Source organism: Trichoderma atroviride, chromosome 5 (assembly GCF_020647795.1).
Source record: "Trichoderma atroviride chromosome 5, complete sequence".
In the NCBI taxonomy this organism is placed as follows: domain Eukaryota; kingdom Fungi; phylum Ascomycota; class Sordariomycetes; order Hypocreales; family Hypocreaceae; genus Trichoderma; species Trichoderma atroviride.
Genome location: NC_089404.1, coordinates 1,329,549 through 1,339,378, shown reverse-complemented (window position 1 = coordinate 1,339,378; position 9,830 = coordinate 1,329,549). Strand labels below are relative to the sequence as shown.

The 9,830-nt window shown below is 43.4% G+C and overlaps 3 protein-coding genes across 3 annotated transcripts; 2 read left to right on the top strand and 1 right to left on the bottom strand.

The window, feature by feature from the left end:
* Positions 1-2,666: 2,666 nt before the first annotated feature.
* TrAtP1_009652 (uncharacterized protein) lies at positions 2,667-3,200 on the top strand (the record flags this gene model as incomplete). The annotated part of the gene is made up of 1 exon (XM_066114372.1): positions 2,667-3,200. One exon carries the CDS (start codon positions 2,667-2,669, stop codon positions 3,198-3,200), a length of 534 nt encoding a protein of 177 aa, XP_065970468.1.
* Positions 3,201-4,402: 1,202 nt separating this feature from the next.
* Positions 4,403-5,932, top strand: TrAtP1_009651 (uncharacterized protein; the record flags this gene model as incomplete). Its single annotated transcript, XM_066114371.1, has 4 exons — positions 4,403-4,504; positions 4,563-4,624; positions 5,261-5,537; positions 5,578-5,932. The coding sequence occupies 4 exons, from the start codon at positions 4,403-4,405 to the stop codon at positions 5,863-5,865; spliced, it is 729 nt and encodes a 242-aa protein (XP_065970467.1). The 3' UTR covers positions 5,866-5,932.
* Positions 5,933-5,962: 30 nt separating this feature from the next.
* TrAtP1_009650 (uncharacterized protein) lies at positions 5,963-9,087 on the bottom strand (the record flags this gene model as incomplete). Its single annotated transcript, XM_014091263.2, has 4 exons — positions 5,963-6,637; positions 6,692-7,070; positions 7,128-8,656; positions 8,767-9,087. The coding sequence occupies 4 exons, from the start codon at positions 9,085-9,087 to the stop codon at positions 5,963-5,965; spliced, it is 2,904 nt and encodes a 967-aa protein (XP_013946738.2).
* Positions 9,088-9,830: the final 743 nt, after the last annotated feature.

The window sequence follows — 9,830 nt, the reverse complement described above, 5'->3', positions numbered from 1 at the left end:
GCATCTGTAATTAGTATTTTAAACATAGCAGTGAGATTATCCATGCTATTTAAAGAATGCCCTATGTACTTAAACTATAGAAGCGTCCCCCTTGCTATATTAAATAGCATAAAGTAGACTGGATAAGCTTTTAAATTCTTATATAAGATATAAAGGCTAGGGCTATCTTCTAGATTAAGTACTAGCACAGCAGGAGATCCAAGCATTTTTAACACCTAGTATACTATTAAAAGATGCAGCTTCCACTTGGTTACCCCCTAAAGGTAGTCTTTAAAGCTATAATATTACTATTATTAAGTTACTATAAAAGAATCCTAAAAGCCTTAATCTTATCTTAAATAAGAAAGCCTTTAATAATAAGCCTTTAATAAATAAGATTTTTACCTTTTTAAAGGGGCTTATTATATTATATAACAATCTTTTAATTTAGTATATTAATACACTTAGTAAAGTTATTAATTATAATATAAGTAAAAGCTAAGATATAAATTTTCTTAAAAGTATAAGATATATTTAATATTACTAAAGTAAAAAGAATAATTTTATTAAATTTATAGTCTTAAAGTTAATATTAAGAATTAAAATATAATAAAAAAAGAAGTTTTAATAATTAACTTATTATAATAATAATACTAAACTTAAGGGGTAAGTTACTAAAATATAATTAATACTTAAGTTAATTTTTATTTAGATTTTTTTATATAAGGTAAATATGTAAAATTAAATTATTTATATAAAGAAAATTAATTACTTTAATATTCTAGTAATAACTAGCTTTTTTAATATTATTAAAATAATATATAATTTCTTATTATTAGTTTAAAAACCCTTTACCTAGCTAAAAGGCTATATATAATTTTATTTATAATTTTAAATTTAATAAAATATTACTTTTTTTAAAAAGCTTAATATTATTAAAATATAATAGTAAAAATTATAAAGTATATTAATTAATTATATTTATTTTATACTTTAAGTTACTTAATTAAGAATTAAAAAAAAGAAAAATAAAGTTTTAAGATTTTATATTCTAGTTAGTAGCTTTATAAGTAAAAAATATTTTAATTTTTAATTATTCTAAAATATCCTTAATATTTATTTATATATTTTCTTTATTTTTAAAGTTCTTATATTCTTAGGGCTGCTAAATAAGAAGAAGATTAAACTTAGCTAGAGGATAGTCTTTAAGCGCAAATATATTAGTTACCTTCTTTATTATTTTAGCATTCCATATTAAACTAGCCAATTTATGCCATTTTCCATGGTTAACAAGGCTGGGGGTATTTATAGGCGACATGTCATCGTTAAACGCAAGCCGCAAGGCAGTCTTGTCGACTTATGTGGCGTCAATCGACCTAGATGCCTTTGAACGGTCACCTTGAGCTTGGCATGCGATGGAAAGAAAACAAACAGACTGATCTCTATATACTAAAAACACCAACTTCAGTGCATGCTAGTTCAGTGTATTCCTTCCCTCATTTGCTTGGTCGAATCGGCTCTGCAGAAACAGAGCAGCTGTTGGAATTGTTCGTAGTTAATTCTGTGTATTCCAGTGCACCACACTGCATTTTGCTGTGCTTCGCTGGATCCAGCCAGAAAAAGATTACTAGTAGTGGGATGGGAATACAGCCCGAATATCGACACTCTGCATGTACTTGTTATCTGTGCTCTGAACGCCACCTACTCCGTAGACGTTTTTATCAAAGCTCTCGGGTGACGCACAAACCCATTCACAACACGGATTCAGAGCTAACCCTTGATTTTCTTCTCCCGCATTTTATGCTTCCTCCCGCTGCTGCTGAGACTTTTTCGTCGTGACAGTTGTGCTTCCTGCATTATCAGGAAACGTGCTTGTAAAGTGCGCTTGTTCAGTCGTTCCATCGTGGGTATCTATCTGCAGGAAACAATCCCTAGTTCTAGGGGCGGATTCCCTCAAGAGTTCTGCCTTTCAATGTCAATTGCTTGCAAGTGACTCGTACCTCCCTAGTCCTTGGAGGCGTTGATCGCAGGTAGCCCCGTTTGCCTCAAAGAATTTTCTTCTCGTGCGGCATTTTACTGTTTTCACTCAAAGTATATTAGATTTAGTGAAAAGTTATTCAGCACCCTAATTTTATTATCCAACATCCCAACTATAGCACAATATGGTAGCCAGTTTATATATTACATAGGTATACAGCTGCAAATACTTATTACAATAGCAAGAGTAGCAAGAGTAGCAGCAGTAGCAGCAGTAGCAAGAGTAGCAGCAGTAGCAGCAGTAGCAGCAGTAGCAGCAGTAGCAGCAGTAGCAGCAGTAGCAGTAACTTCTCTCTTTATTTATGGGGTGTTAGATAACAGAACTGAGGTGCTGGATAATGGCTCTCCAGACTTTTGAGAACATGAAGTTTGCCACTGTGGAACATGGCTTGCTAACCCCCGCCAGCATTTAACCTATCTACCTATATAAAGACACCATACAGCACTGCAGACTTCACCCGTGAAGCAAAAGCGCCCACATAACCGAAGCCTTTCGGATGATCCTATCGCGTTGCCATTCGGATGATCTTATCAAGTTGCGATCGCGTAATTAGGAAACTCCACGCAGTCCAGGACCAGCCCCCCGACCAAGCTTCAGCAATCCAACCAAACGGTACATTCATTCAAGGTCAAGGTCTTTCGATAAGAAAATGGCGCAACTTATCCCTCCCAGCAATGAAGAGCGCGAGCTTTATTATTTCGGGCTTCCTTCCTGCCCCAAGCTCGTTGCTCGCTCCAGCTCAGGCACAGAACCGTGGGTGAATCCCCAGAGGCCCGAACCCACAATGTTCACAGGCACCATGAACATGTATCCGAGAATCTTTCTGCCCGCTGAAGATGGGGAAAAAAGGGCCATACTTGTCGCCAAGTATGGAGCGAGGACAGGACTGACGCTTGGCCTTAGCAACGAACTGGTTTCAGTCGTCCGCCGACCCGGGACTGCTGATGGTGAAATGAGCGAAGAATGGTGCATCACATCGGCTGGCCTCGCCGTTAATAAACAAGCGCTTTTTTCTGATGGAGGCGACTCCGGCTCATGTATATGGGATATGGATGGACGGATCGCGGGAATCCTAATGGCAGGAGCTGGTATAAATGGGCTGAATGATGTTACGTATGCACAACCTTTCGAGCGCTTGCTTACTGATATTCGAGCCCACGGTTTTGAGGTTTCACTTATTTAGAACTTTGACTCTCGTCTAATTCCAACACAAGGTCCATCTTACCCATCGTCATGTTGCGCTATATGAGTCCATGCACTTGCTGTTGGGCGTATAAGATGATGACTGGCCTCAGACAGCACCGACTGATGTTGTTTTTTTGGAGATGTACTACTTGGATGGCATCAAATATGCTGGTACAGCGATGGTCAATTATGCTGGCTTCACAGTAAGGGGCTGGTCAATCATGAGCCGAGATTGAGGCCTCAGACTCGGCGTGCTAGAGGCGTCCAAGTGAAAGGGTTGACTCTAGTTTAGGCGGCACCGAGTGATTTATTCAAAGTTGTAAAAACATATTCTTTAGGATTTTTACTAAATACTGTTTATCCAGATGCTGTAAAAAGAAAAACAGAGGGATAATTTAGTTGTACCTTTTCTCGGAATAAATCAATTTTTGAACAAGCATGGGTTTTGTTGCAAATATTTGAAACCACAAGGCCAAATGTAGAACAATGACGATTGAGAAGTCTTCGCTGTATGCTGTTTGAGGTTGGAGACAAATCTCCTGGGAAGCTGCCAAATAGCATGAAAGTGCTCTTTAATGTTAGCATATTCGTCATCAGCTTACAGTACAAATGGGACGCTGTAAGGAGTCTTATCTCTAGAAAGCGTACTCAGCTTAATGTACAATCTGAAGAGATGTAAGATGCATTCAATGATAATCCCGCATGGGCAACTTATCGTGGCCATTTCATATCCCAAAACCAGGTCACGCACTCTATCTCGACTATATCTTCGTGCGTTCTTTGCGTTATCGGAGAACTATTGATGCTTGTCGTGTGTTACACGCAGCATAGAATTTGGAATAAGATTGGGGACATTACACTATTGTATCGAGATTTATTTCTAATGCAGTTGTATAGGTTCAAAAGACCTGTAACGGCCGGTGCAATAGAGGACTGTACCTAGCCCTTGGTTCAATGACTGGGTGGATAAGGATATCCAAAAAAAAAAAAAAAAAAAAACGCCATATTCAGCCTCGTTGGGTCCAACGATGCCAACGACGCCAGATCGTCAAGATCGCTTATAAGGTTCAAGATAAGGTTTCCACGCCAAAGATAGAGTTCCTCGCCGATGACTCAACGCAACGCTGGAGCAATGAAAAGGCCACCTATACGGAAGCCAGCTTGCAGGCATAAGAGGCCTTGATGGTTCCTTCTTGGAAAATGGAAGAAATCTTTCAACTGCCAAGCACGGTTCAAAGCACCAGGCGCTGTTACAACGCACAAGACTCTGACGTCAACGAAGAAAAGCTACTATTCAATACAGTAAGGCAACCTCGCAATAGCCTAGGATAACCTCACAGCTGACTGTAATCACATACAGATAATGGCCAAAGGAGACCAGAAAGAAACGGCTACACTATTGTATAAGTGCAAAAAGGATAGGTATTGGGCTACAGGTAACCTGCCCAATTACAAATACGATATATACTTAGGTATCATGTGCCTATGTATTTCACCCAGTAGCATTTCAATATAATGCCAAGTATTACATGTACCGGGAAACTCTATTTTTGAAGCCACGTAACGTATGATAAGAATGATATGGAATGGGTTACACAATATGACGTGGCTTTGGAATACGAACAGTCGTACCACCCTATTGCTTCTCGTGATCCGTTGGTAGCCATCTATGTATTCTCCCTACCTTAGCAACTAAACATCAAGTTAAAGTCCCGGAATACGAGCATCTGTACTACCACAATTACTCTTGTGAATCATTTGAGAGTCATTTATGTATTCATCCTACGATTAAGCATCTAGTTCAACTCTGACTTATATCAGTATACAACACCTCGAAACGCAAGGCCTATTAGTCAATCTAATCTCGTCTCAACATCAGGATCCGACGTATTCATATCTCTGTTCTAATCCAACCATGGCATCCTCCAGAACTCGCATCCCCACCTACCATGCTCCCCATTTCAACATCGCGACTTTGTCGAGTTTGCGCCGTTGAACAAAAAGGAGACATAGTACCAGCCAGTGGCCGACAACGAAATTTATACGCCGACACCAGAGGCGGGCTTCCACGCGACGCGCCAACAGCGAGCGAAGCAACAAGGAGACTTTCTCGTGCGACAACATCGTGACGACGTATTTCGACTCGACGGGCGAGTGGGTGGCCAAGTGTCTGGCCGCCAAAACTGTGCAAGAATACATCATTGGCTCGGGATACAGGAAGCCAGTGTTTATTATCACGGGGCTGAAGGTGGCAACGAACCTCGAGTTTGGCTCCGAGGCGACGCAGAATGCCAACGCCGACACCAAAGTGGGCGTGAACGTGCCGCAGGCGCCGGTAACCGTCGGGATTGAGGGGGGCTATGAACATGGAGAAGAACCAATTTCTCGGATTCCAATCGTCTGATATCGTGGTCGGGTTCCGTGTCAAGAAGTATCAGTACAAGAGAGAGAGCCTGTTTAGCAGGGAGAGGAAGCTTGTGGGGGAGATCTTCACGAAAGGCGCGGAGATGCTTGATGACACGGCGAGGCCGTCAAGGAGCTTGGATGAGTTTGAAGAAATCGCCATTGAGGAGGAGATAGTGGCGCAGAGGGAAGCTGAGAAACAGAGCAGTTCTCTTGTAGAATGCTGGGTCAAAAGGACTCGCTCGTCTGGTCTAGACTAGATGTAATTTTACATCTCTCCGCGGTGTAGGAGCCTTCCGTGCTACAATTGATATATTTGACCATCTTCATGCCATGCAATGCTTCATCTTGTTACATCTATGCTCCTCCATATTCTGAGTAGCGACGTGGTTTTTCGAATCCCTGAAACGAGGCTTCAGATGTCTTCTCAATCCACAGTTCAATCCACAGTTGCGCCCCGTACGTCTTAATGTCCCTTAAAGCAGAGCAGGTATCCTCAGGCTGCGTCTCGTTATCCCACAGATGCTTCTTCCATGGTTTGACGTAGTCATAGCCATCTATGCGGTCAGAGAGACATCTAAACAATTCTCTCATCCCGAGAGGAGTGTAGAAGTACTTTGCGCAATCCCTGTCGCTGGCAAAGTTATGTCTGATAAACTCCAAGGCGTTCGCTGCAATAGCTGCAGCGACAGGCGTGGCAAAAGACGATCCACTGATGTAGACGTCTTCTCCATCCCACCATGAATCAATGGCATTGCCCAGCGTGGAGAAATTATCACCGCGCACAGGGGCCGGAGTCATGCCAACTCTGTTGCCCTTCCCATCCGAGACATGAATACCGAAAACACCATCTTGACTAGCTGGAAAAGCCCTGGGCTCATTACCTCTATCATTTGAAGCAGCAGCGAATATTATTTTCCCTGCCTCGACGAGTCCCTTGATAGATGACTTGATATTTGGGTTTTGGCCGAGCCCAAAGGAAAGGACGATGATATCAGCCCTGCACTCATCAGAGCTGACCCACGTCAGCGCCTATCATGGATCGTCGTTAGTAAATGGCCATGGCACTGGTTGGCGTCCTCTTACCTCGACGATCTGGTGGTTTCCCGCAACCTCGTGTTTGGAATTGGAGATCTTGGCGACAATAATCTTCGCGCGAGGCGCAAATCGGAGCAATAACCCGACTACGTGTGTTCCGTGACCATCATTGTCGATATGAGCGTGTTCATCGGCACTGAAAAAGTTTCGCTTCCGGATTACTCTTTCTTCCCCGCCTTTGACTAGTTCGTCCCCATCGTCAACGCAAAAGCCCGTGTCAAGAACGGCTATCCGGACATTTCGTTTCAGAGGATCAGACTCAAGCGTGATATCATCTGCTGGGTTGTTGGGCAGTGGAAGAATGTAACGCTGGATAAACATAAACATGCGAGATACGAAATCCTCCGTGTTGGGATCACGATGTGTCCTGTGTAACAGTTAGGACTATGAATCTATAAATACTAGGAGTCGCGACTGGGCAAACCTTTTCTGACAAATTTGATCACCCTTGTGGAATAAGAGACGGTCTTTAGGCCGTATAACTGTCTCTTGCTGTGGATATGCAAAATTATGTCCACCTGGGCTTGCTAATCTACCCGGCTCTTTGATGCCTAGTCCTCTGTCAGGCGCATAAGTATTGTCGTTTTGGCTGTGGATTTGCCTTTTGGCGGATTGATAAGAATATTCGTCCTGTGCGAACCCTTTTTTCACAGCTGTTTCTTGTGCCATGTTTGGGGACCGCATGCCTTCAGAAGATGCGATAAGTGGCTCGACGATGCTCCGGTTAAATTTAGTACGAAAAGCCGCATCAATCACACTAGCTTGTGGATAGAGAAGGATGCAATTCGCAATAAGGTCAAGGGGGTATCTTTCGATAAACGATGTTTTCCTTAATATAGCCTCTTTGCGGTTAAGTGCGTTGAATAGGGAGTTAATCTCATCTTCGTTCGCGTCGTCATCTTGCTCAATATCCTCTTCGGTGATTGTAATCTTTTCCCCTAGAAATATTTCCCAGAAGAGGAGCCCAAGATGGACAATAGCTGATTGTGCTCCCACAGATTTCTTCGAGTCTTGTTCATAGAGGCTCCCGCGCAAATTTCCAAGGATGTATGGCTTAATATTGAGACCATCAGACGATTTATCGGCAATTTCAGCGACGAGGATGTTTTGGCTCTTCCATGGGATTTGAATAAACGGGCTCCCAAGAAGGCAAAGCAGAGATCTCGCAATGTTCAATGCCAGGCGTATTTTCGCTTCTTTTGTTATTTCGGATGGCTGCATCTGGGATGATTCTCCCTCTTTCCTCGGACAGAGCCAATCGGACAGAGACTTTTCTGGGACTATCACCTTTGTAATCCGGTCAGAGCGCCCTGCACTTGGACTGTTCCAGCAGCCGTCCCGTTGACGCTGCATCCGTAGCCTGAGGTTCTTTCTCGAGTTCGCCAACAAGGAGCAGAAAGAATCTAGAGGTTTATGTTGCAGATCCGGGGATTTGGGTAAGCTCGTGTTGGCCCAGTGGACAGCATGCCATTTCTTGGACCGTGATTTGCCACATACTGATACGAGCATGTCAATTCCGTCCCCTTTAAATCCAGACAAATGAATATGGGCTGAGTGAGCCAGCTGGCATGGCATTAGGGTCCTCGCGAAGGCCCTGGCAAGATCGTTAGCGAGCTCGCAGATGCTCTGTGCTTGTTGTAGGTCGTTCGGAGCTCTATCTTTGTATAAAATATTCTCCTGAAACTGATTAGAGTGATAAAAGTCTTGTGTCGCTTCAAATCGATCCCACTCAAGCTCTAAAATGGCCATGTATATATCTCTCATAGTCTGAACAAATTCTTGTATTGTGCTCGCCACTCTTCGAAGCCCCTCCGTACTTTCTTCGGGGTACTTTATCCATGCCGATATCTGATGGTGCAACACGTTCGATGCATCAGTTGCGTATCGTGGATAGTTGTGCTTCAGGAGAGCTTCCAGAGCGCGCAGCTTGGCGAGTCTTGGAGCCTGGTTGGCCTGGTATCATGTCAGCAAACTGCTTGGAGTAGAGACTAATGGCCATAGTAAAACAGCCAAAACCGTGTTGCACTCTGGCAAGGAATGCACTTTGCCAGGACCGAACTTACCGAGCTCTCTTCGAGGATACTGTCGTCGACCAGCCCATCCAGCATGACAAGGATATTTCCTAGAGCTTTGCTTGCTCTATCAAAGGTGCCTCCCGGTAAGTCAGACGTGATGCAGTCCTTGATCAAGTCTCTCGATAGCTCCGTTACCCAATTTCTCAACAGGGTTATCTCTTCACGCCCTACCCTTCGGTCTTGGTTTTCGGTTTCGAACAGATATATCTGATCCGCATGTAGTTTTCGCTTTGGGCAGAGCGGCAGCGCGTCGACGAATGCCTGCACGACGGCTAAGAATAGCTGCACGTCTGCTTGGGCGAGATGCATCGTGGTCAATTATTGGTAAATATGGGAGCTATAATGTATTGTGGTCGCCGGAGCCGTAGGAACTCCAAGAGAGAGGCGAGAGATACTAATTAGCATCAAACTTGTGATGAATAGAGTCCTCCAGCACAGAGAGCCAAGGCTGGTTCGTGCTGATGCTCAAGGAGGGGTTGGTTGATCAGAGACTGCCGTGTATTTATATCCGTACACAGGTACAGGCAGCATAGGTAATTCCCTCAGAACCCGAGATAGTGAACTAACAGTTATCTTGTTGGGCAACGTTTCCCCCTCGCCGGCATGGGTTGTGGCAACACCAGTCAATGTGGCGAACCGTACACAAACCTAGGTTTGGATCTAGGTCTATGTTCATGTTGGCGGATGGGCTCGGAATATCTTGTGGACCAGGATAGTACTAAATGTCACCGCGAAAAACCAGTTTGTATATTTTACTGCAATTTTTAATTGTACGGTAACAACTGGCTGCCTGCATCATTTGAACATTAACAAGACGTGTATTCACATATCTAGTTGCCATTTCTACATTGTGGCGAACCAATCACCATTCACACCGATCTTTGTGTTGGTTGGATCGCGTTGGATATGGGTGATTCTCTTTGAACAGTCCCTGGTTGGTCCTTCGGTCCTGACCTAATCTTGTGTTTCCTTTGTACTCTGCACGCCATTTGTGCAAGAACAAGAAGCGGATCATAACAGTAAGCCAGGTGTGATGGCGCGTTCAACCTTTG